The sequence below is a fragment of the Anolis carolinensis genome, chromosome 3 (genome assembly GCF_035594765.1).
Source record: "Anolis carolinensis isolate JA03-04 chromosome 3, rAnoCar3.1.pri, whole genome shotgun sequence".
Classification (NCBI taxonomy): domain Eukaryota; kingdom Metazoa; phylum Chordata; class Lepidosauria; order Squamata; family Dactyloidae; genus Anolis; species Anolis carolinensis.
Window position 1 is genome coordinate 163620334 of NC_085843.1, and position 27318 is coordinate 163647651.

The 27318-nt window shown below is 36.8% G+C and overlaps 1 protein-coding gene across 40 annotated transcripts in view; it reads right to left on the reverse strand.

The window, feature by feature from the left end:
• Positions 1-27318, reverse strand: part of tcf7l2 (transcription factor 7 like 2) — a 253477-nt gene that overhangs the window by 20783 nt on the left and 205376 nt on the right. For 26 of the 40 annotated variants that reach the window (XM_062975720.1, XM_062975719.1, XM_062975713.1 and 23 more), the window contains 4 exons: positions 14385-14517; positions 9947-10049; positions 6989-7075; positions 550-690 (listed from right to left, as the gene is read on the reverse strand). In XM_062975720.1, coding sequence (XP_062831790.1) covers positions 550-690; positions 6989-7075; positions 9947-10049; positions 14385-14517 — 464 coding nt within the window. Of the gene's footprint in view, positions 1-549; positions 691-6988; positions 7076-9946; positions 10050-14384; positions 14518-25385; positions 25709-27318 lie in introns of those variants that run through there. The other 14 variants (XM_062975716.1, XM_062975725.1, XM_062975723.1 and 11 more) reach the window with 5 other exon arrangements.

A 27318-nucleotide genomic window follows, 5' to 3' on the forward strand; every position in this document is an offset into this window, starting at 1 on the left:
TAGTCCTAGAGACCTGTTTCAAATGTTGACATTTTAATTGTTGGTCTGGGATAAAGTTCCCTGGATCAATGCAGTAGTGAGTCATTACTTGGGTTCTTTAGGTAAATGCTTATGAGTAAGTCTCACTGGAAGAATTAGGATTGCAGATATGAACTGCAACCTCAGTTCTGCTTTGTAAGAATTCCCAAGTCTGATTCAGTGGCTGTGTGCTTTTTTGTCATCAAACCACAAATAAACATATAATTAATTTTATGGTATTTCAATTATGAACATTTTTGTTCAGATCATTGGCGCATTCAATGATCTGAAAGAAAGAGACCTTTTCTGGATTGAGTAGTATTCTTCAAAATGCATTTAGTATAAAATCATGCAGAAGTAATTTGAATATTGACCTTTATCTGCAGGAAATATTTAGATGATCTGTCCTGATAGTTGACAGATTCCTATATTCTGAATCTGCTATCATAAATATGAATGCAAAACAGGCTTACAAATGTTAAATTAATATTTTAAGGTAGTTTTGAATGTGAAAAGGAAAAACAAACTTACGAGCTGTGGAGTGAGCCAACATCATTCTGGGAAGATTCTTGTTTGACTGTTGGGGTGACTATGGCTGGATGAGGAATCCCAGTCGTATGTAAACTATGATGTGGAGGGACCATGTGTGGAGGGAACCTAGAGGAGAGAAAACTGTGTAAATCGTCAGAATAAAAATGAATGAATGGGGAGGGGTGTGTACACACATATAATAACAGCCATATAATAAGCTAACATGATCTAGACAAGCATACAAAGGCTCACAGCAATAATTAGTGATAAATTAAACAACACATTTCTGCTTTTTTAAAAACCAATCATTCATTTGTAGGTAAGTTAGGACAATTGTTTAGAATTTCTAAAATCTTCTTTAAATAAAACAGTTCAGTTCATGGACATGTTGAATACAATGAACATTTTAGGGCATCTACCTGAATGTAAAGCACTACTCATAGCAAATTGTGAAAAAAAACAACCTGAACCTCAAATATGACTGAGAAATTAAAGGGTGATTGTTTAGTTCTTAAGCTTTATCAGTTAAGCATTATCAGTTAAATAAAACATTGGTGTCACTACCATTTATGTGCAGTTCTTCATCTTATTAACTATACTCTCTTTACATTTGAACCTGTGGCTTATAATATTTCACCAAGGTATAGAAAATCAAACTTTAAATTAATTTGATGGTATTATGTTTAAAAGTGGCATTAGGATGGAAAAGATCATGTAAATAGATTCATTATCAAAAAATTAGTGTACCTACCCACCTCAAGTATATTGCACAGGACTTGCTCTACATTACAGGTACTCAGGACATTTGTGGGTAGGAATTAGATAGGGAAAATGATAGAGAAGAAAAGCAGGAAAGGTTTGAGGGGAATATGGCATGCTTGTGGATGTTCACTTCCCGTTATAAACAAAGGCATAGTAAAATGGTAACCCTTATATAAATGGCACAATCAAGGTTTACTTTGGGGATTATTAGTTTTTGGGGAATATTTTTCAAGCTCTGGATGGACTGAATTCATAGATACTAAACATTAAACACAATTTTTAATCTGAACTAATCAAGAATACAAATGGCTTGACAGAGTAACAGGAAAAAAATACTCATCTTCTATGATTTCAAAAGAGAGTTTACTCTGAAAAACTGGTTTATATGTGCATGCAGGTGTGGGGGGGGGGGGATGGAGGCGTGGGCTGGCAGCAAATGCAACATATTCATAGGCACTTCTAAGAGAGATTTATATTCCTTATGGAAAGAAAAAGGGCAAGTGGTGAAGGCATTAGGATAGGCAGAAGCAGCTTTTGCTGGCAGAAAAGATGATCTCAGAAATCTGCTGGCAGTGATCTACCAACAGTGTGCTGGCTAAAAATCTGCCAGATGAATAGTCCCCCCTCAAAAGGACGGGGCGGAGAAGGAGCAGGGTGTGGAAGGAGGTGAATTTAACCAGGATCAAACTTCCTCCAACCATCAAAAAGTTTGGCCATGACAAGGATACTTAGTATGCACGCACTAATTTCTAGTACACCCACCCTGCTGGGAGTTTTTAGAGATTTAGCCTTTCCTCACCAAGTCTGATTAAATGGTATATAACCTATTAGTTCTAATGGTATCCATATTTTTATTTCTGTCTACTAAATGCTATCCTTTCACATCATAGGAAATTCAAACCAATTGTGGTCATACCAGTGAAAGGGAGCAGAATCCTACCCTGCACAAGTGGCAGAAATGTTGTAGCCTTTGAGATACTGCTGGACCTCAAGTCTCAACAGTTCCACATGGCATAACTGTGGCAAATAAAAATGCTGGAAGTACCAGATCTACGCATCTGAAGGGATGCACGATTCCCATTTCATCCCACACCAAGATGAAGTACTCTGAATACAGTGTTCCCTCACTTATCACTGGGGTTAGGTTCCAGGACCATCCACAATAAGTGAAAATCCGCAAAGTAGGGACACTATATTTATTTTAATATTTATACATTATTTTAGTAGTTATAAACAATTTTAAGTCTTTATCAACCAATCATGTGTTGATAAATCGCCTCCTTCTCTTCCTGTTGCCGCTTGGGCTCCTTTTTTCTCCCTTTGGCTTCTCCTTCTTCCCTTCCTTAGGCTGTAAACTGTAATTTTTAATGATTTATAATAGTATTTTAGAGTTCATTGAAAAACCGAGAAACAGCGAATCTGCGAAAAGTTAACTGCGAAGTAGTGAGGGAACACTGTACAGTGTATTTCTTGGTTCTTTTGGTAGCCCTTATCCCAGCCTGAAAAGCTTATGTTTACAGATGTGTTTAATTTTTAACACATTTCCAGATCCACTGACTATAACAGGTATGGGAGAAAATGGGATGGCGACAGAAGAATTAGAGAGGAAAGGGAAAGGAAATAAGAATGGAAAACAGAGCCCTGCTCCTGAGTTCTGTCAACCCTAGTGTTCAAGATGACAGGTTCCTACTTTATTGCAATTTTGGACCCTTGTTTAATAGAGTTAAAAATTCTTGACTTATGCTAGCTATGAGGAATGGGGTAAAATTTGCAATGGGCTTGTTAACCCCTGGCTGACTGCATTCCTTCAGCAGTATTTATATTGGAATGATACTTGAACTCTTGTCCAGAGTGCCAAAACTCAGAGCACAGGCAAGAAGCTAAAATACAAGGGCCACCAAGAAATCTAAACAATAATTTCTTGGCTGAGAAAATGCATGCTTTTGATCCAGGGCACATTATTTGCAGTCTTCTTGGCTTTCTTTTTTAAAAGGCTAGTAGATAAATATATATGCAAGTTTATTCACTTTCAACACAAGATTGCAAATTTTCACCGAAGAGGGCTGAATGGTTGAAGCAAAACATGTGGTGGTCAATTGACACCAAAGCCCTCCACAACTGGAGCAGCAGCAAGGAAAGAAAATGGTTGTATTGGCTTTAATTTGATTTTGTGTTGAGAGCAAAAAAAGGGGAGTGAGAAACCAGAGGTACTATTGTATCAAAAAATGTGTTTACTAATGAACTCCTGCCTTGTTGAAATGTCATTGTCAGGACGAATTTTACAATGCTTTTGATGTAGTAAAGCATCAGGTGTCTTGATCATATTTATAATGTTTGTATGAAGGAGCTTCTTCCAATGTTGAACAAAATGGAAAGTTCTCACATCACAGAGATAACATGACAGCCAACATTTTTTCCCAGTAGATAATTTTTTCCAGCACAGAATCGTTTTTACACAAACCCTTAATCACGAGGACATCTCATATTTTTTAAAAAACAGTATATATGAACTTATACTTTATCATTGAATAACATAAAGATCAATCTAAAAACAGAGTAATAAAGCCCAGGAGTAAATACAGATATCACACTATTTTAACAAAAATTCATGTCTACTGAAATGTCTGTAATTGAGTGGCAAGTTAAATTTAAGCGGAATGCAATGAAGAAAAGTGCACAGAACGTCGTGCATTTCACTAGGGAGGGTGAAATATTACAATTTGTTTTATCAACTTACACTTGGATCTTGATCATAACAACGAACAACTAGCTGTTACGTCATTTAATTTTAAGTTGTGTTGTAAACAAAAGGTTTGCTATGCTTACAGGATGGGGCTAAGCATAAATGAAGTACAGTAGAGTCTCACTTATCCAACATAAACGGGCCGGCAGAATGTTGGATAAGCGAATATATTGGATAATATGGAGGGATTAAGGAAAAGCCTATTACACATCAAATTAGGTTATGATTTTACAAATTAAGCACCAAAACATCATGTTTAACAACAAATTTGACAGAAAAAGTAGTTCAATACACAGTAATGCTATGTAGTAATTATTGTATTTACGCACCAAAATATCACGATGTATTGAAAACATTGACTACAAAAATGCATTGGATAATCCAGAACGTTGGATATGCAAGTGTTGGATAAGTGAGACTCTACTGTAAGTTAAGAGCTGAATAGGCCAGTGGTAGCAACAATGGGATGTTTACCCAATAAGAATTTTAAAAGGAAATATTACTTGGCTCTTAGAAACTATCTGTGAAGAGAACAGGGAGGGATTTCTGCTACAGTATTTACATCCAGATGAGAAGGCACAGTTAAAAAATTATTAAATATTAACCATCCCTCCTATACAATTAAATACAACAGGGCATGATCATAAAAGTCACATATCCTATACTCTTGCATGTCAAAGGAGGACAAGCCTAAATCTCAGAGGGTAATAGTGTCATGAATTCAATTACATATTCAGGTTCTTGGTTGTGTATATAAACACATAACCATACTAATTTTCTTTTGGAAGATGTTCACATAACAAAATTACAATTAAAATTACAGATGCATAATACAAATGGAGATGCACATATTTTGGTGTATTTCCAAATGTTCATGGCTCTATATTTGTACAGCTGTTATTAAAGGCTACAAGGTTTATTTGTGTGTGTGTGTACACAGCAGCATTATATTATATAATGACACAGACTTCTTTGAGAAATTCCTTTCTACAGAACAGTATTATAGGAATGGCAATAAACACCCTAAAAATTCTAAGCAGCTCATTATATACCCCTGTCTGCTTTTATGGCTCCAAGCCAGAATATAATGATGAGCCGTAACTTGTTAAGGACAACTAATTTTTTGTTCCTGGCTGTCTCAGGGGCTTCTCTCTTACTCACTCTCACTTTACTTCACTGTTGACATGTTTCTGTTAACTGGATGTCATCTGCCTGCCTTGATTTTAAGCACAAGCAGTGGGATGCATTTTTCCATGCAACAATTCTTCTTTAAGTTGCATTAGATTTGTCATTATTCTCTCATTTTCCCCTTGCACTTGTAACATTTCATCTAATCCTACCTTCTTTTTTTCTTGTTTTTTTTTTTGAGCCACGGTGCACCCACATTATGGTTTATACATGATCTTGCTCCCTTTGAAGCCGGCAGATTTCAGAGCCAGCCCTCGTCAGGAGAAGTGCCTGCTACCAATTTAGCAGGCTGAGGGCCCCGAGCTCCAACATCTCAATCTAAAGGGGGTCACAGAGTGGCACAAGCGAGTGTCAGCAAGTGCTGTTTAATTGCCAATCTAGGCTTCTCCATGGTGTTTAAAGTATAATGACCCATCACTTAATTCTGAGAAGTCCTGGCCCTGCTGCTGAATAGAATGAATATCAAAGGATGTGCTAGAACAGGGCAAGGAGCATACAATTCCTATAACTGCTGTAAGTATAATAGACTTGTACTTCTGTCATCCCATTATCACAATAATGTATTTAATTTGCTGTATACCCTTTTTAACTAGATCCCTTTCATAAAGATATATCTGAGGAATATAATTTATATCTCCCCATTCTCTCTCATTTTCCTATCCTTAGCAAATAAAATAAAATAAAACATACCCCTAAAACAAAGGAATAAGTCTGTCTTACAAATAATATATATATTTTAAAAGGCATTTTGAAATGGTATTTTGCAGCTGTCCTACCCTTTCTACATTGGCAAAAAGCAATTAACACAAAATAATCCAGGTTTAATTACATTTGTGTAAGAAGAACAGATTTCTTCCCCACTTTGACACCTTAAGAGAGACATCTATAAGGTAAGAAGTTCCCTTTTTAGTCTCTTACATGTCCTTTGGATCTTCAAGGCCTTCCTCCTCTGTAATCTAACCTCACGTATTAACTGCAGGGACTGTATAGGTGCAGGGTGGAGGGATGGGGGGAGTTGTGGAAGCTTGCTATGTAATGCATGCTAATTTAATTATGTGCCATCATCAAAATAGATTAGCTGTTTCAGCCCATCAGGAAAGTCTAAACCTCCACCGATTTAATTAACTAGACTGAAAATCAGATGAACAGAGAATAAAACTATCATTAGGAGCAATTAGTGATTACTTAAACATAGTGCTGCCAAGCAGTTTGTAAATAAAACTAGCAGCCCTTGGAAAATTATCTGGAATTAATTGGAGGTTGGGGCAGAGAGAGAAAATATATACTTCTAAACCTTGGGAGGATCTGGTGGGTCTTTTTATGTCAACTAAAAATGTTTTGAGCGCAGGAATGAGAGGAAATGGTCACACCCCTCCTTCTAAGCCCTCCTGCATAATAAAAGTCTGCTGCCTCAGTTCTTAAATGAGAGCCAGCAAAAGGGGAAAGCAGTGGGTTAGGCATGAGAGCAAAACCCATAGGAGCATAATCTTCTGGCTTCTCAATATCATAGGGTTATTGTGATGCTTCCCCCCACCCCGCCCCAGTTAGTTAGCAATTAAAATAAATGCAAGGGCTTTGCTACTCTAAACGAAGGACAAGGGGTGTTTTCTTCTTCCCCAAACCAAAAGTAAGATCATTGCATAACTAAATCGAGGCATACTCTAGCAAGGCCTCTTGGCTCAACAGAGAACAGTAAAGGAAAGTAACAAATAAACCCAATTCTGGACGCATGTACTTTGAGCTCACCTTGACATAGAAGCATTGACAGTCAAAGCGGTTGGGTAGGGATGCCGGAATCCCCCTGTTGTGATTGGATAGACGGGTTGACCTTGCCTAGAAAAATGGGAGACAGAATGAGTAAAAGAGCAACAACAGGATATGCAATTTTTTGGATTTAAACATTTTCTCTCTCTCTCTCTGCACAGTAAGCTTTATTCTCATTTGATCAGAACAAAAATCTTGGGGATTGTACAGCACGGATCAAAGGGAAGAAACACAGAACAATTTGAATGCCATAAATCTGATACGAATGGCTAATTAAATTTTATAACCTCTGCTTATGTCAATAGAGACCCTCTCCCCAAGCTGAAACTAGGTGTTTTGTTGTAATAATTAAAGGCGAAGTCTTGCTTGCTTTAATGGAGCCATCACACTAATTGAGGGCTACACATCCAAAGGAAAACAATAATGAATGTAAATTTATACCAAAATAAAGTACAGTGAATCAAAGGACTTCAGTTGCGCTTTGGGCCTCTTTCGGTATTTAGATCTCGGTGAGAAAACATTAAATTAACAGAGCTTAATTTGTAGCCTTTTGTCAGATTAACAAGTGTTGACAAGAGTTACCGGGGGAGAGTCCCCAAGAAGTATTGTGGGTAACCAATAGACAATCATACCTCATTACAATAATTAAAAAATACAGCAACATGCAAAACAGCATCCTCATGAAAGCTGCACAACTTTTTCTGATTGAGGTTTGTCTATACTGGCTATTCCTTTTCATCTGTCATTCAAATGTGTCAAATGAATGGCTAAGTTTTTATCTGGGGAATGTGCATGTATGTTTTAAGGATATTCTCATCAATGTTACTATGGAACAGATCCATGATTGTTTAATGGAGAATGGTCAAAATTATTACTAGCTGCATGACTGAGCTCTTTAAAGGAAATTGATCTTTATATTCTTTATAAAGTGGTATAAATGTTACACTAAAACTATATACACAAGGAGAACAAGGAGAAGGGGAAAACCTTTGATAGCCATTAATTTAAAAATTCAGAAATATCCAAGAAATTATTACTTCATAATTCTGTGGAATCTTCTTGTGATCATAGATGCCATGGAAGAAGCCAACTGAAGGACAAGGAATTGTGAAAGTTTCACCGCTATATGAAAACTAATGCCGCTGTCCTGTTTGATTTAATGACTGTCATGAGGGATCATAAGAATGGTAATGTTACATTTCAAGCTTTCCCCCCATCAAACTATGGCCCTTAACCAGGGCAAACAACATTTGTTTTTTAAACCTATAGGGTTTCCCAATGGTCTTAGAGAACCACCCTGTTCATTTATAAAATAAACAGGAATCCAGAGGCTGTGCAAATCTTAAATACAGCATTAACCCTATGTTCATGGGATCGGTATCTAGGGTTCTTTTATCCATGTTTGATCCATTAGGTCCTCTTTAGACATTTTCTCAGGACTCCAGGTCAACTCTATCGTATTCTTGAGCCAGCAGTCCTTCATTTCAATAGGATTCACTATGACCTATAGTTCTGTGTAGCCAAAGTTTGGAAATGTATCCTCCACAGATATGGGGGTTGCACAGTAATCCCAATCTAACCCCCATGTTGCAACCATTCATTTGGACCTTGGGCATATCACAGGCCAGGAAAACTGTTCACATGTTTTGCTCATAGGCACAGTGTTTCCTCTTTAATTTTGTCTTCTGGATAATAAGATCAATACTGTGCAGCATCTATAGTCATAAGTTGCATCTACATAGACCAAATAAAGTGGTCTCACTTCGCAAGGAATCCAGCCCGACATAAGGGGAGCCTTAATTTACTCTGGAGCTTCCAGGAAGCTCTGGAGTTATCCCAATGTTTTTGCGATGTGAAAAGCTGGATTGGGCTGGATCTGGTCCAATCCAGTGTCTACATGACACTGAACAGGCATTGCCTGGCAAAGCCTTGATGGTAAAGTTGCTTTTTCCAGTCAGAAGGCTAGGTTATGTCCAGTTATGGCTTCACCAAACGCAATGTCACTAGCAAGATTCTGCCAAGGAGTTGCTTTTGTCCAGCAAAAAAGTGGTGGTGGAGTGTACTCTTGGCCTCTCCATTTGTCTGGACACCAAAAGTCTCTGGGGATGCTCCAGAGGTGTACTTTCAGTAGGTGTACTTGTAGTCACAGATGTAAAAGATTATCACCAACCAATGATAAACACTGCAGTGCCATCCATTTCCTATCCATGGATAGTATGGTTGCTTAAAAATGTATACTAGTTATAATTCTCAAGGCCTACATCATCTAAAGATAGAATTGTTGGCTTTATTATTGTGGGAAAAATGTTGACTGCAAAGTAAGACTTGTTTCCCCCCTCCTATATTGATATCATACATTTTATATTCAGCTTGGCTTTCCATACAAGTTCTTATCTGCTTACTTAGTGCCCTTTTTCCCTAACCACATTTCAGTACTTAAAGAATTTGACAAATAAACATTAAACAAATGAGTTAAAGTGGTTTCATGTAAATGTGGTCTTTCTAAAACTAGTACCATGACCCAAAAACATCTGATCAATTGAAATAATTGAACTAAAAATGAGACTATGCAATTAATTTTATCCTTCTCCTCTTCAAATTCTTATGATAATGTCTGGAAATTAAGCTTTAGGAATCTCCAGAAGTTATGACAAGTGGAACGATGCCCACAAGCTTCAGTCTCATTTAACACTCTGTGACCCATCACTTTGTTCATTTAATCTTTATTGAGCAAATTATTGATTTGTCCACACCATAAACTGGCAGCTGACAAACATGCTTATCTCAATATACACATTTCAGGAAAGGGAAATCAGCATGATTAAGACCCACCACACACACACACACACACACACACACACACACACACACACACACTACAAAGAGACATATATAAAAATGAAAAATAAAAAATAAAATGTAAAAAATGGAACTCCTTACTGTGGTACTAACCATCCTAGCGGATGGGGGATTTGTCCTACAGCACCCGGTGATAGTGGATAATAAGGAGATATATCTGGAGGGTGCGGAGGCCGTGGAATTCCTAGGAAAGAGGAAAAGGAAGCATCATAAAGTTGGGTCAAGGCAGGGGAGAAAAGGAATTTTAAAAAGAAAAAGGAGGCAGGAAAGTCATACAAATTTCTACACCATAAGTGCCACGTTTTGCCTTTTATGAGTCTACTTTCTGTTCTCAAGGCATGGCCTGCTGCCTTCACCTATCCTCCCCAGAGCGGCCTACTTAAGTACAGTAAGCAAATGAGACACAGAGAAGTAGGACATTTGATCTGTTTTCTTCCCCACAGTCAAAGACCATACAGGACTTTGTTCTCCCAAAGTCTTAAAAGGATGGAGGCTCCCAGCGTACTTTCATTTTGTAGCAGTATGTGTGTCGTCTCCTTGTGCGGCCACCTTCAGGTCATTGAAACGGTGCTTTCTAAACCAAAGCATTTTATGGCTGCAGTGACTTTTTATTTCTGAAAGATTCCGTTCTCAAATCAATATCAGCCATAGTTTTCTCCCCGATTTGTTTTGTTTGGAATTGAAGTTATTTATTTTATATGCATTGATACTCTAACATTATTCAGCTGTTATCTACAACTGATGACATTCTCTGTACAGGATAGCTAAACCATTTCTACAGTTCCAAATTACAATAATGACTAAGTAAAAGCTCAAAGCAGACAATTCTATCCCCATCTTTAAACTGATAGCTGGAAAGGGTTAGGGCAGTGTGCTGCCCTTCTCGACAAGTTTGTTGGCAAAGTTGAGTGCATTTAGGCATGATCCACTGTAACTTGCCTCGTGGTGAAAGGTTCTGACACAGGATATTCTGTAGATGGGAGCCATAGAGAGCAACTGGCTTTCATTCTCTAGGGTGGGATAACTTAGGCCAGTTTGCATTGTCCATTCCTGCTACTTTCAAAGTCCTGGATAGTACAAGGCAGCCTAAATACAGTGACAGGTTTGTTCATGTCCAGCCCCATGTTGGATTATTCTGCCCATTATTAGATCTACAATTAAAGTCTTGGAATAAAAATATTACCAGGAATTTGTATTAATGAGAGACGTACGATGTAGGAAATGTTAAATTAACTCACAACCTAACATAGCCATTAACACAATCATGCAGAAGGATCCTTTAGTTTTCAGTGTGGTTTCAATGTGTCCCCACTGCAGTTTGCATATTTAAAAGATCCCATTCAATTTAATGGTTTTTCTCCTATGTAAGTTGCAGGTATGCAGGGGGTGGGGCAGATTTGAATCAAGCTCAAAGTGAGAGCTACCTTTTCCTTAACAAATAGGTGCTAGTCCGTATCAGATTCTCCATATTTAATTTTAAATAGGCAAGTGGAAAGCAGAGCTGGCAGAGCACTATACACTAAGAGTAAACCAATCTCTAAAAATTGTTTAAATGAGAAAGATGTAATAAACTGACACATCAGAGGAGGAAGAGGAGAATATGGGGAATGCAGTGTTTGTCTCCGGATCTCAGGCCCTATATCTATACTGATCATTTAATGCAGTTTCAAATGGGTATTGAAGAAAGTGGTATCACTGTGCAGATTATTTACATAGAAAATCCTGGAACCAGTTTGAGGCCCAGGTGCAATGTGGTCATTGCACCACAGTGCACTGGTGCACATTAAGGAATTTGTGTGTGTGTGTTTTTGTGAGAGCTTGTTGTCTGGTCACCGCAGTTTGAAGCTAGCTTTCAACTGCATTCCATGGTCAGTGTAGATGGAGTCTCACTTTCTATTTTGTATTTCAGACTAAAAATTAGGAGCATGTTGTTTCCATCAGAATAAAGTACTGATTGTAATATCTATCAGTGTTACTCAAAGTGACAGTCCATGGACTGATACTGCTCTACAAGTAATTGTCTACTAGTCTCTCACGAGTTTCCAGGAAGAAGAAAAAAGAAACAACTGCTGGAAATGGACACAAATATGATACCAGTCCATGGCACACTGGTGGGCGGGGAAGGGGGGGGTTGCAGATCCCTCACAGTGGCTCCTAGAAAAGCACTGATCTATAGAAATATATGTGACATTTGGCTCAATAAAAATAAGGGATAAATATTGACCAATTCAGTGCAGATATCCAAGATTCAGACTTTAACAGCCCCAATAAGCAACGATGCCATCCAACAACAAACTACAGATTTGTCAGCAATGGTACTGTCAGGAGACAGAACAGGCCAATTCTGACTCCTGGTCAGCATATATGAAATATGTCTTTCAAAACATGTTTGCCATATGTTTACTTGACAGGCTGGTGAGTTGGGGGTTTGTTTGACTGTTTTTGTTTTACTTGAGTGCCTTTAGCCTGAAAACTACTCAAGAAACAATAAAACAGTAAAAACAACTATCAGAAGATGGTATTTATTAAATGCCATTTAACTGAAAATTATTTTACATTATTAATCTTGAGAAAAATACTGTTGTTTTTTTTACATTGGCTTTGTTAAGTTGTCTGATAAAGACAATGCTATGTTTTCAGAGGAAAGAAATGTAAAGAACTTAAATCACCAAAACATTTGTTCAGTGCTGCCCTTACAGGATCCCCAGGGCTTCAAATGGTTAAACAGAATGTAGATGTACAAATTGCATTGCTCATATCCCTGAACCTTCTCAAGCGAGTACATTTTGCAAGGTTGGTTTCTCAAAGAAACTCAGGTCTTGCCAATATAGCAAAAACAGAATTAAGACCATTTTTTAAAAGACACTGTATTTAAAACAAAAAAATTTTTTTCTTCAATAACAGACATTCAGGGAGCTTTTAATCTCTAAATGAAATCTTCCTGTGTGATATTTCTGGGCAGATGCAGCTTTTTCTCCATTACAAAAACCAAACAGATTAACTGGGATTTAACCATACAGTGGGCTGTTTGCACACTTGAAAGAATGTTCACAGAAGAAAAGTAAACAGTCTACAGACACTAATCATATGTTTTACAATAACCATTTAAAGACTATTCCCTGAACTACCATTATTTGAATAGGTGTCAGACTTTGCTGTCATGGGAAGGCAATACTCAAAGATGGATGGATGAGGCCCCCTTTAAACCTATGCAAAGTTAGCATTAAATGCAACCCAAAAAGAGCCCAATTGTGGCAGGCAGGGGGCAAAATTGATGTGCTACTTCATTCACTAACAGAGCGAGTTTGGATACATTATCTAAATATGTTAATCACAACTGCAGCAGTTCTTTAACAAGCTCTGACATGTATTCACAGTTTCAAATTTACTTTTTAATTAACTTGCAGGGATTTGGACTAACTAAGAAAAGTAACACATGCTCTCTGAGGGCTCTGTGCAGTCTGAAGAACAAAGACTGACACTATTACGTTCTCTAGGGCAGCAAGCTAACAAGAGTTTTTTTGGTTAACAAAGTAAGTCAAGCTTAGTCTTTAACACTAATACATTTAAGCAGGGTTTAGAGCAGCATGTATGCAATAATCAACCATTAGACTAGAAATCCCAGAAAGCAACAGAGGAACTCAATCCTATAGAAGAGTGTCCCAACCTGTGACATGTACACAATTTGAACTTGAGAGTTAATTTAACATGAGATTCTAGGTTATGAACAATATCTTTGGAACAGTCCCAGAGATAAAACTGACAAACTTATCCCAGGGACAGCACACAGAATTTTAGTTTTTTCCCCAAAATCGAATTATTAAAAGCTTATGTTCAGAAAGAATTCAAGCAGACTTATTTTGTACAAGAAATAAGAGAACGATTAATTATCATAATTTAAAAATCAAGCATCAAGAAGCAGCTCTGAAATGGAGAGCACTGAACAAACTTTTTAAAAACAAAATTAATCTCTTCTTAAAATCTGCCCAAAATAAATTGATAAGATTGTTCGCATTGTCTGCCCTACAATGGAGACTTAATTTATTTTCTAGGAGCAGTTTTTCATGATTTTAAAATAATCAATTATCTAAGAAACAACACTGTAGTAAAAACAGCAGCTCTTTGGACTAGTGAGTACTTGCATTTTATATGTTTTTTTTTTTAAAAAAAGGAGTGTAACACTGGGGACTATGAGGTTTTCCTTTTTTTTGTTTTAGTCAATATATCTCCACCCAGTCATGAATGTTAAAAATGGAGAACACTGTAGTTATCTCTGTTTACTTGTTATCATTGAAATGAAATTGAGGCCTAAATGATAGGGCTCATATCCTGAGGTCAATTTTGTAGACAATTATGTCAAATGTTATAACCAACATGCTTATTTTTCATCATTTGAAATGGCTGTTTTTATTATACATAGCTCTTTCCTCAGTTGATTTAACTTTATGACATTCAAGGAAACTTGCTTCCCCAAAGCCCTTTTCATACACATTTCTCCACAACAACCCTTTCAACCTACCTGTTTTTGGATCTACATCAGCTGGTAAGTGTGGAGGAGGATTCCCTGGTGTGAAGTGCTCATTGCTGTACGTAATAAGCGGCGTAAGAGGATGTACATGGTGTGGGTGCTGCACAACTGGGACTTTGTTAGACTGAAAAGAGAAAAATGAAAAGAGAATTGGAAAAGAGCTGCTTTAAAAAAGCTACCCAGCATATATGTTAAGAAGCCAGTTTGGAAACACACACCAAGACTTATTACTTTACAAATAGTTGCATGTGTCCACAGTACACACAGCACAATCGTGCATCAAAACATCTTCAGTTATTCTCTCTTCTTTTCTTATACAATATGCAGTTGATGTTTCCTAATGTTCTCTAAATTCATTCAAAAGTTCATATAAGATTGCAACCCATGCCTTGTAAAATGAAGACTCTTTAGTTCTTTCTTATACATTGCTCCATTTCTGCGGATTTTCCCCCCCATAACATATGCAGTGCATAACATATGCAGAAAAATCTTCTCTAATGGAGCAGAGGGGTGGTTTGCAGTATCTGTGTTTTAAATGGGCTTAAATTAAGACATGATGCTTCCTTGTGCTGTGAAATTTTGGTGGGCTTTAACATCATGAAATAATCAAGCCTAAGGGAGCAATTGATTGTTGACCATTATCAGGTACAGGAGATCACACACATTCACTTTCAGCTAGGAGCAGTTGCCAATGATGTAACATCCAAACTGCTGACACAGAAATCTCATCCACAGTCAGATGTGTGCACTGCAGAGTTCATTCCAGGACACACAAGACTGGCCATAAGTGAGACCTGTGTGTCAGCAGTTCAAAAGTTGTATTATTAGCAGGCATGAAGAGGCCGGAGCCAATAGTCTACCTACTATGCCCAGTAACAAGTCAACATTCCTCCTGGCTGAAGGATAATTAAAGGACAAACCTTTAAATAAGGCAAAGTGGACTCCAGGAAACTCAAACCTAATCCCAGAAAGAGCAACAAATATGCTTTTCAATTTCATCTTCAAGGTGTGAGTACATTCTGCTCTATTTTTTATACTGAAACGTTTTACATACATGCATATTATACACACACACACACACACACACACACCACATCATTGTGTTTTTTTTATAAAGATCTAAATGGCCTGAAGGAAAAGAAATTACATAATTTGGGAGTACTTAAGTCTATTAAAAACATCCAGACAGTCTCGGCCATATCACATAGCAGATCTGGCCAAGATTGAAATCTTATACACGCTTACCTGCAATTTATGCCCCACTGAACTCTAGGGGACTTACTTATGAGCAGACATGTAAAAGACTGTGCTAAAGAATTTCAAATTCACCTGAGCACATCAGTATGCATGTATGTATGTATGTGTGTATATATATGTGTGTGTGTGTGTGTGTGTGTGTGTGTGTGACACTTGTTTTACTTACCCCTGTCCTCGTTCAAACCTTACCTTAGGAAATTACTAATTTTAACCTTTTTACTCTGTATTTGTCTAGGAGCGGGTTATTAGGCCACAGTTCGGGATGTTTTGTATCTTTACATGGTTTTATTGTATATATGCGTAAGTGTGTACGTATAGTATGTTTTACATGTTTTGATATGGTCAAAAGTGACTAATCAATAAAGAATTGTTGTTGTTGTTGTTAAAACATCAGTAAGTAACTTTGGGAGGAACAGTGAATATAATTTTAAGTGAAAAAAATCTGCACTAGGAACTGGCACTTAATACCATATCTCTATTTGCAAAGAAAACAAGCTAATGAAGTAGTTTCAAAACAATGGAAAACTATTGTTCATTCAAAAAAAGGGGGGGATAATGCAAAAAGAAAACATAAGTGTGTGGAGGCAGGGAAAGTTCACATAATATTCTCAACAGAAACAAGCAAACCGCTGAGCCATTTTACTGCAAGTAATCCAATTGAAACAGGGGATAGGGGAGGAGGGAAAATGAACCCTATTCCCTATAGAGGATTTACACTAAAATCCTACAACAGGGACATTTAACCAGATTAGGTAGCAGCAAAGATAAAGAGGCTAGTATTAGATGACGAATGGATTAGAGTCAACTTTCATTTTCAAATGTGTCTTCATTTCCTTTTATTACTTTAAGTAAGGAACAATTTGCATTAACATCAAGTAAAAGGAATTACATTAAAAGAATCAGGGACATGAGCGCCACCTCAGTCCAGGAGCTGTCAGAATCTTCACTACTTGGATTAGAAATAGCAATTCCCAAAAATGGAATGGACTCTTTACATCAGATTTTGAGAAATATTTTGTTTTATTTTTACGAGTCTTGTCAATAAGTTGAGAGCCACTTTAATTGCTTTTAAAAGGATTAAAAAACAAAGCAAAACATTTACTAGGGAGTAATATATGTATATCAAACACTAGGATACTTCAGAGTATGTACATGACATCACTGTGAAAGGTGGACTCCTAAGAACACTTTAGTAGGGAATGAGCGTCACTGAATGCACTAATATGTATGTAGTCTTGGTAAAGTCATGCTCTCAAAGACTCTATATAAACAGAAAGAAAGACAGCTCACTGCCTTTAACAACAATTCGCCAAGATCAATTGATTAATTTTCACTCTTATGCATGGTTTTATATTGTTGTTCTTCTTGGTTTGTTTTTAAAAGAAGAGCTTTGCTATATGCTTATGCAGTTTTTACCCCATTAGCTATTCCAAAAGCGCCAATCTCCACTCAATAATGGAAACTCACTAAGTCACTCTCTCTGTGTCTCAGAAAAAAAGCAATGGCAATCCGTATGACCATATCTTGCCAAGAAAACTCTGTCATAGGTTCATCCTAGGCTTGCCACACATTGGAAATGACTTTAAGCCACACAACAAAATGAAAAATGAATTTTTTAAAATGTAGAATGAATGAGCAAATAAAATAAGATCAGCTATAGGAATGAACTAGTTGTCTGTGTTTCTAGAAAATTTCAAAAATTTAGTAGTTTGGCCATCATCTAGGACAGTGGTTCTCAACCTGTGGGTCCTCAGAGGTTTTGGCCCGGGCTGTGGCGCAGGCGGGAGAACAAGCCAGCTGCAATTAACTGCAATGAATCACTCTGACCAGGAGGTCATAAGTTCGAGGCCGCTCGGAGCCTACGTTTGTTTGTCTTTGTTATATGTTGAAAGGCATTGAATGTTTGCCTATATGTGTAATGTGATCCGCCCTGAGTCCCCTTCGGGGTGAGAAGGGCGGAATATAAATGCTGTAAATAAATAAATAAATAAATAAATAATTCAACTCCCAGAAATCCTAACAACTGGTAAACTGGCTAGGATTTCTGGGAGTTGTAGGCCAAAACAGCTGGAGACCCACAGGTTGGGAACCACTGGTCTAGGGAATTATTGTAAATATTTAATACAGTGAATTATTCTAAGAATGCATCACCTTTCCATAAAAAGTCATTTTACATGCCTACCAGTCTACTGCACAGACCAAAATACAAAAGAGAGAAGTCACACTAAAAAGAGCATCCTGTAGAATGAATCATTCAGTATTAATTCATATTTAACATGTTCAACTGCTATCTATATAAAATATACATTCTTCCCACTTCATGTTATTTTTGCTCTCCTGCTATTTTCAGACAAACTGAATGCTTACCGTTTTCATATTATAAGGCTATAATATGTAATGCTAAACCACATAGCTTTAAAGGCTAACCAAAGATCCACATACAGAAAATATCACATGAACACTTTCTGTGAAACATAGACAAGATTCTAGTTCACAGGTCACACTTTTTTCACATTTGTGGCTTCCAGGAGATATAACCCACCAAGACATTTGGCTCAGGCTATCCTATCAGTTTATCATTTGGGATCCAAAAGTACTAAATGATGTTTGTGACAACCCCTTGAAATAATTGCTAACATATTTTGCACTCTGTATGACATGCCGACACCACTCTAAATATAAACAACCATTTCAGCATCATTTTGGAATTCTATAGAACATCTAACATCCCAAGAACATGGAATGCTTGGCAGCACCCAGATAAACAAAAATACAATTATGAAAAAAAGATGAGTTTGGAGACTGTTTTTAAAACTCTTTACTTGAAAGAAACTGCCTTAGACCTCTTATGACTTGAGAATTTATCTTGTCTACAGCCCCTTCCTTGCTGCTCTTATCAAATAAGGATTTCGGATTGACCACGCCGATTTTCCTGCCGGCACATCAAACAATAACCTTATGTCAGAATTTCAAGTTGATGTACCCTTATAGCAGTTTCTGAGTTACCATCAAACTTGCAATAATCACAGTAAGACAGGACAGACCTCTTTGTTTCTTTTCACATTCCTGCTACTGTGAAGTGTTCAATGCCTGTAGAGGCCACACCTAGTATGGTCATTGGGGGAGTTTGTTCTTGCAGGTTGTTCTTCCAGTTTCACACCTTCACTAAAGGTAACCTCCGCCACCTCAGCTTTTCTGAATCGTTTCTTTATGGTTTACTCCCTTCTCATGCCATATTCTCATTAAGCCTCAACATACTGCCCACTACTTTCCCCCCTTTGTCCATTTTATCTAAAGCCAGCGATATTCTTGAGTACAGTCCAATATAACTTCAGTGTTCGGCACACTTTTGGCGTTAATAGACAATTGAAATGGTAGCAATATTATTACAATCTATACATGATTATCTTATTCATATTTCTGTGTATAAACACAAATACAAACAAAGAAAATGAGAGCGATCAAGCTTTGTTTCTAAATGGCAATTTAGCTTTATTACTTAAACAAGGGGGAGAAATTGTAAGGTGCATCCATTGGACAAGCAATGATGGGAGAAGGAAATCTACATTCGGTTTTTGAGATAGCTAACAATTGCCAAGAAGAAGGTACTGAAAATTTTGGAAGTACTTCTGATTTACACAAACCAGTTTAGCTTTAAAAATAGGATTATGGATTATATTAAATAAGCTTTTTTTTTGAGGGGGAGGAACAAGCACAGGGAGAGACTATTAGTAATGTGAGCGATGAGAAGAAAATTAATTCTGCATTTGCTTCTCTCTTTGAAGTGAATAGGGGGTTTTGCCTGATGAAGAAGAGCAGTCGCAAGCAGTATCCAATTGCTATAAAAGGTAAGTCACAGACATCAGATAAAAAGGACTATTAGATCATCTTGGTCCATTCCCTCTTTCAGATGTATTATTGTCCCCTAGAGTATATTTCCCTTTTACTTTGTTCATGCTTATTTTATAATAAAAGCTAATAGCTATTTTGAAAAAAATGAAGTTCTCTGGAAGAAGTATTTTTTTTAAAAAAAATGGCATTAATGGATAACACAGTCATCCTTATTTTTTAAGTTAGTAGTTGTTCTAGTAAATAGAGTTCAAAATCAAGGGAAATGGAAAAATCAGTGAACAAGGAAGTAAAGCTCTCCTTTTGTTTTAAACTTGGTAATTAGTGTTCTGGACCGAAAAAGCAAATCAAAATACCAACAATAGGAAAAGTTTGTTCTTTTCCTTGATTGCATATGCCTGAAGCAAAACAGATTACATTTCAGTCACGAAATCAACAATGAAGTTACCAAACAAGAATTAGGAATGGTTTAGCTGTTGTATACACAAAGATAAAATAAACCATAGACATTCGTATTAGAAATGTGTAGCGGAATTGTATTTGAAAGCCTAACTGTATCTTGGGTAGATTCCTATACGGTTTTCCCAAGGTCATTAGGTCACCCCGCAACTCTTTTATTGAATCATCCACTCCGGCTAATGGACCATAAGTAGAAATAGGTGGTTTTTCCTCCATTTGCAGTATTCATGTATACCCTCAAATCTATTTAAGATTCCTTCCAGAGGATATTTAGGAGATTTATTTTAAGAGAGTTTATGAAGAAAGTCCCATTGTGTAGGTATCTATCTTCCTGAAGCCATGCAAAAGTTCTCTAGTACTGAAAAGAAAGATAATTAACCACCATAAAATACGATGCACTACAAGTTTATATGCTAAATATTCAAGAGCCCACGGAGCATTCAACAGGATAACAATAGGCCCATGCAACAGTGCAGGAGGCTGCAACCTGAAAAGAACCTCATATTTTGTAAGTGTACTAGTCGATAGAAGAAATTCTGACTGCACCTTCAGCCCACTACCTCAATTATTCACATTTTGGAGTGTGGCAAGTTCAAGATTTGATTTGAAACTCTCTTCTAGGCCTATATTTAACCCATCCTTTGGAATTGTGGTGAGTAGTATATCAAGAGATATAGATCACAGTTCATCTCTAAACGTGATCATCGTCACATACCAAAAACAAACGGAAATATAGCTCCCCTGCCCCCCTTCCTGGTGCCCTCCTCTTCAAGACTCCCCAGTGTTCTCTATTTCTGAGGGATAAAAACTGGAGTTGAAATTCGATACTGCCCCTAGAAGCTTAATACACTAAAACAAATGTACAGAAGTAGGTTTTGCAAGTTTTTTGAGTTTTGGGAGGTTGCATTATACCAAAGTAGAACTGAATTATTGGCCCCTTTCCAGGAGCAGTTATGTGAACAAACTAACACCAGTAACTCGGTTATATCACAAAATGGTACCAACACATTTTATACATACTTCTGTTAACGTATCTATTCTGTTCTAGCTGGGGGGGGGGGGGGGGGGGTCAATGGACAATACAAAATAATTAGCACATAATTTGTGCCTATAGTATTCACTAACATTCATTCTTAAGATAAATAGTCTCATATGGCCTGTTCTCACTTATCATCACTATCATTTCCTGCTTAAATTCACCAAGACAAAATAATCCAAGAACATACTTCAGAGCATTTTGGACTCTATTCACATATTTGGAAAAAATGTATATCTAGCTAGGCATTTCTATTGAGGCACTTTATATTATTAAAAAAGGATCATTCATACTCTAGAATGTTGAATCTCTTTCGTTAAATAGTAAATATTATTTCCACATAACTAACACCATGATTCTGCTAATTTTATTTTTAATTACAAATCTGCCCATCTGATTTCTGTAGCCATAGTTGGTTCTCAAAACCATGTTAACAATAGTTTGATTGTGTATTGTTAATTTGAACAAGTTATATTTTTTCAAAAATCTCAAAAGTACTGTTTTTGCCTTAAAGACCAAGGAATGCAAATAAACCCTTTGTTTTCTCCATGTACAAATTTTGATGGACATTTTCCTTTAAGGAATTAGGGACTTAAAGATCGCTCTGTTTACCTACCCAACATGCAGTTTATTGACAAAAAGAATGCTTTCACACCTGACTAAACATTCTCCAACTTCTTCTTAGCCTATTATCATTGATACAGTGCTCTGAACCCTTTCAAAGTTTAATGTCGCTCATTTTTGCCTAAGGTCTTGCCCTACGCTCAATCCCTATTGTAACAAAAGACAAGGCCACCATTGATAACTATAGTTCCCCATGCTAAAAAGGGGGCTCATTTTCTTCCTTCACACAGACAATGATACAAACTGACAAAACAATACTTCCTTAGCCGTACCTATTAGAGGAATGGGTGGCTTGCATACATTTTCTTCCCTTCTCTCTTTCAATGGTTGTTTCACTTGCTTTATCAGTTAGGGCCTACCTGCTTCAGTAAAAATCCATCCATTTCCATGTAATAACTGATTAGCTGAAATTAGAACAATGCCAGTTTCTTTCCTCCACAACGCCTGATGGTTCATTTCATTAAAACTTCGGAAAAAAATGTCCACAGTCTCCAAGTCCTCTAACCTCCTTCCAGTTGACATGTTTAAATATGCTCTTTTGCATAGTGAGATTCATGAAATCAAACTGAAAGATTCTAACATATTTCCATTTAATTGCACATAGACAACAACAAAAACAGAAACTACAATCCTAAACGTATCTTTCAGGGAACAATATAGGGTTCTAGTAAACCCAAGAAAACATACATTCCAGAAAATACAGCTAGGATTACGCTGTCAATGAAATCATGAGCATTCATCATTTGGTGTGGAAAAAGAAGACCGCACATAGTTCCAGCAACAGAAAGATGACAAAGTATCCTAAGAAAACCCCATGAAATTCCTGGGGTCACCATAAGTCGACAGGCAACTTGAAGGCATACACACACACACACACACACACACACACACACACTTTGAACAGTCTATCTTTTTCTATAACAGTATATGAAAGATTTCCAGACAAAAAGACTACATTTAAATATACCTTGAAATACTGTGTGTGTGTATGTGTCTCCAAGTTGTCTGAAATTATGGTGACCCCATGAATTCAAAGGGTTTTCTTTGGGAAGGAATACGTAGAGGTGGTTTTGTCAGTTTCTTTCGCAGAAATATCGCCTATTATTCATTGGTTGCCTCCCATTCATGTACTAACCAGGGTTGACCCTGCTTAACTTCCAAGATGAGACCTATACAATGGTTTTGTTTTGTTTTCATTCTCGGTTTTATTTTGTTTCGCTTTGGTAGGGCCAACAGGATGGTATATCCATATCTTCAGCCTAGATAATATTTAAAACAATTAACTAGGAAATTTATGATTGAAATATGGGCAATGATGATGAGCTTATTAAAACCACATTTTCCTATTCATTCATACTAATTTCATTATTACAATAAAACAATGTTTCTGTTATTGACCTTGCTCTTTATAACACCTGAAGTAAATCACTAGGCATTTAAATCACTGGAGAATAAAAAAAAATCTGAATTGATTTTGTTAGTACTATAAAACAGGTTATGTTCCATGTCCTACAAGTGTACATCAAACACAGGAAGTTTAAATGGCAAATCTGATGTCTTCTGCACATAACTGTTGGAACTATTGAAACAAACACTCTTTCTTAGCCACACAAATACTTTCCGTTTGCTTATTGTAACACTGAATATGATTGATTTGGTCAAAATTGAGAAAAGAAAGATCAGAACAACAGTACAGTTTTCACCAGGGAAAGTATTTTCCCCTTCCAAAGTGATCTTCAATATTACATACAAAAACTCCCTTAAATTATTAAAGCAAGTCAAAGTAATTGCTGAAAAAGTAACAGTACACAAAAAGAGCAAAAGGAAATCACATTCTGCTTTGTTCCACAATGTTTCTAGACTGACTTTAATTTGAATACTTGTTATTTGAAAAAAAAAGATTTTTGTTTGTTTGTTTGTTTTTCCAGAAAGCATTAACTGAATTGTGGTATGGTATGCTCCAATTCATGCAGTCCTTAATATTTATACAAAGGACAAAATTTCCTCCAGCCAAACCATATGGAATATGAGGGGAAATCATATTGTCCTACAACAGGGGGAAGTCCAGAACCAAAGTCTATTACGATATGGATATTTGAGGTTGAATGTAAGTTTTATATAAACAAAAGAGAAGCATAAGAATTCTAGACTGACAAGTTTCATAATGCCAGCATTTACAGGATATAAAAACGATATTTAAAAATTAAGTTCAATTAATCCTATAAAATTAGTTATATGTGCACATAGTACATATGTACTTTGCAATCATATAGTAAATGATATGCTACTTACATCTCACCTTGTGTTATGTAATATTATAATAACAGAAAAAAGACAGCTATTAAAAATAGTGACTGAGGTTTATTTTCAATGTATTCACTTATTAAAAGCAAATAAAACGGAGTCCTTTACACATTTCACTGGAAATACGCCCTATTGAATGTAATGCCTTTTGCTTCTAAACAGATTTGCTGTAAGGGTAAAATTCCAGGATAGCAGCTACAATACTAAACATTTTCTAGACAGCAGGTTCGATTGAGCACTATGTAATTCAGTTCTAAGTGGATAGATTTAGGGATGACTATCACAAAATAAAAATCTCCAAAGTCAGGATAAATGATATATATATGCATTTCAGCAGATCTTGAGGACTTCAGGAATTGAAGGCTCTCTGTAATAAGGCCTACAATGAAGGATAGTTTGGTGATTACCATAAAACAAAAATTACAACTCCAGAAAATATCTTCTAAAGTCCTCTAGATGTATTTGGGGACAAGATCTAAAATGCATCGTTCCTTTACACATTTTTAAATGTGAATATGTAACTGCTTCTTTACTTCCTTTCAATCACAATTATTTACATAGGAAATCCTGCAATGCCAAAAGCACGTGGCAATAAATCTGTACTAATTAGCAGGGGGAGGGACAGCATTAAACCAATAATACTTAATCAGAATACTATCAAAAAGCGAAATATTACACAAAGTATTTTTAAGTACACAGCCATCAACGCAGACACCTGAAATCAGCAATGGTTGAGAGTATGTGGGTGCTGAAGGCGACGGGTGTTACATCGATGTAGATTTTTATATGATTGGCCTGTTACTTTATCAAGCTGAAAAATTGTATTTGCCAAGTTAAAAGCAGACTTCAGTTCTAAAGTAGTAAATGTTGCTGGTAAATCTTGAAAAGATAAAATACCTGCTCCATTAAAAGTGATCTGTAATATGCATAAAAGAACTAAAAGGGGGAAGGTTCTGTTACAGCATATGCCATTATGATACATATCATATACAAAGGATATGTGCATGCATACACTTTTGTTGCTGCAATACATTTAACAGCTTTAATTCAATAAATACAACCAGCTGTGTATTATTAAATACCCCTTCCTTATGACAGTACTCCCAAAAGAAAAGAACATTTGTTTAAAAACAAAATGAGGGGAGGAAAACTCCTCTCCTAACAAATTTATTTAAAATTATCCCCTGCTTTTGCATGTGATGAAAACACATGCTTTCTGTTGTTTTGTAACTATTATAGCATGTTGAGAACTGTCAGTGAGAAGTCATGCTTATTCTCCTCCCCTAAACTGACTTGCACTGTATTTTTTTAAAGGTATTGCATTAGGTCACAGTTTGAATGGACTGTTCTATCTTAAAAAATAAAATAAAATTGTGTTCACAGACACAACTAGTTCAGTGGTCAAGACTGAAAACCATGCATGCACTTTCTCTCTCTTTTTTGCACACACACACACTACTCACCCAGCAATTCAAATTGAGATGCCAACAGCCAAACTGCTGGAATAGAGAGAACCCAGAGGCGACGGCTCCTCCTTTACTACTCAAATCTTCCATTCCCACTAAAATTGCATCCCTCGGGTACATAACGGCTTTGGCTTCCCCACTCTTAATCTCAAAAACTTTTCCCCCTTTTCACTGTCTAGATGCCAATTGTGCTGGCTTTGTATTATTTCCCTTGCAGCTTTTCACTTTCTGTCTCCCTCCCCGTCCCCTGCCCGCATTCTCACTTAAAGTACGGCCCTAAAAGATCAAGATGTTGCCAGTTTTGGGGCCTGGCGTTCTCTGACTGCTCAGCATCCATTGTGACACGGGATGTCGGCTGAGAGAAGTGTCTTATTTTCTAAGAGTCTGTGGTAGATATCAAACTCAGAATAATCACTTCTATTTCCTAATACACAAATTCTCTCCATGCCACCCCCACCCATTTGAATGCCTGCAAAGGCTAGCTAAAAAAAACAGTTACCTTGGAAATCAATGACAACACGACAACAATTCAGATAATACAGGTAACACTAAGAGTAGTGAGGGAACAACAGATAGCCATGAGGGAGCAGAGGCGTTGGAGTATAACAATAGTCATTTTTTCTGAGCTACTGTCACATTCCAGCAAATGTTTTTTTTTTAGCAAGAGACCTACAAAGAAGGAGTTGATTTCCTTTTCACTTGGATAAAAAAATGACATTTAACAGGTTTTTAATATCTTAGATCCTCTATCCATGCATTTTTTCCCAGCAATAAAAGCTATCCCACCCACCCACCTCCAAAACTGGTCATTCTATTTGGAAGCTGTACAAGTAAACTCCTTATGTTTGGGGACTTCTTACTGGTGGTATTTTGCTGTGATTTTATTTTAAAGTTTCAAAAAGTAAACAGAGATATAATGCTTCATTTTTCTCCATGAATTTGTGACCAGTCTTTTCCCCAAACACCTTATCAAAGTTGTCTTTTCTCCCTGATGGGTATTGACTTAAGAAAAAAGAAGTTCCAAAGGCAGTCTTCAGTTTTAATACTGCAATGTGAACAAATTTACAGTGATTAGCACTCAAAGAAGACTATACAGATAAAAACAAAACAGTAGGAAGATCGCTAATGACAACAGAAAGTTAAACACGAACAATTTCTCATACAAAGGCACCACTCAATACAATATACAACTTAATTCTACCAGAACAAAGTTACTGAATTGTCCCAAACCCAAAGATGCATACACATCTGGAAAATGCACAAGGAGCTATCGGAGATATTGGCACTCTTGTATGTAGTAGCTGAACACACACGACAATCTTTTAAAAATGAAAACTTCTGTTGCGCAAAATTCCACAGAAATCTTTCTAACTGTTTTCTACAATATTACTATTTTTTACAAATGTATAGATTGATTTGCAATTCAAAAGTGGCTGCAGAATCCTAAGAACCCCTAGAGTCTTGCCAAGGCACAATCAACTAAGATAGAAAGAGTTCCTCTGTTTGCTTTTCTTACCACCATCCTTTTTTGGCACTTATCTGGCCTTCACACGTAAAGTGTCAGCCAGCAACCGTTAAGGCCCTTAATACCAAAACAAAACCCTGCAATTTCTCTTTACATGGCAATAACAAAAGCAATGAGGCTCCAGTTTGACAAGTAAAAAGCTCCAACAACACGGCAACTAATTGCCTTCCCTCCCTCTATTCACAGCGGCCACCACACTCCAGCGGCTGCTTTTGTCACACGTGCAATTTCTTAAGTAAACTGCAAGTTCTCTTGCTGGTGATGGACAGTTCCCAATCATTTAGTAACAATAACTTATTAAGTGCAGCAAATAGGATGGGCAGGTTTTAAACTGAAGCTTTGCTTCTCATCTTATCCCAAAAGTTTGGGGGGGGGGGGGGGGAGAGAGAAGGAAGCAAAAATGAA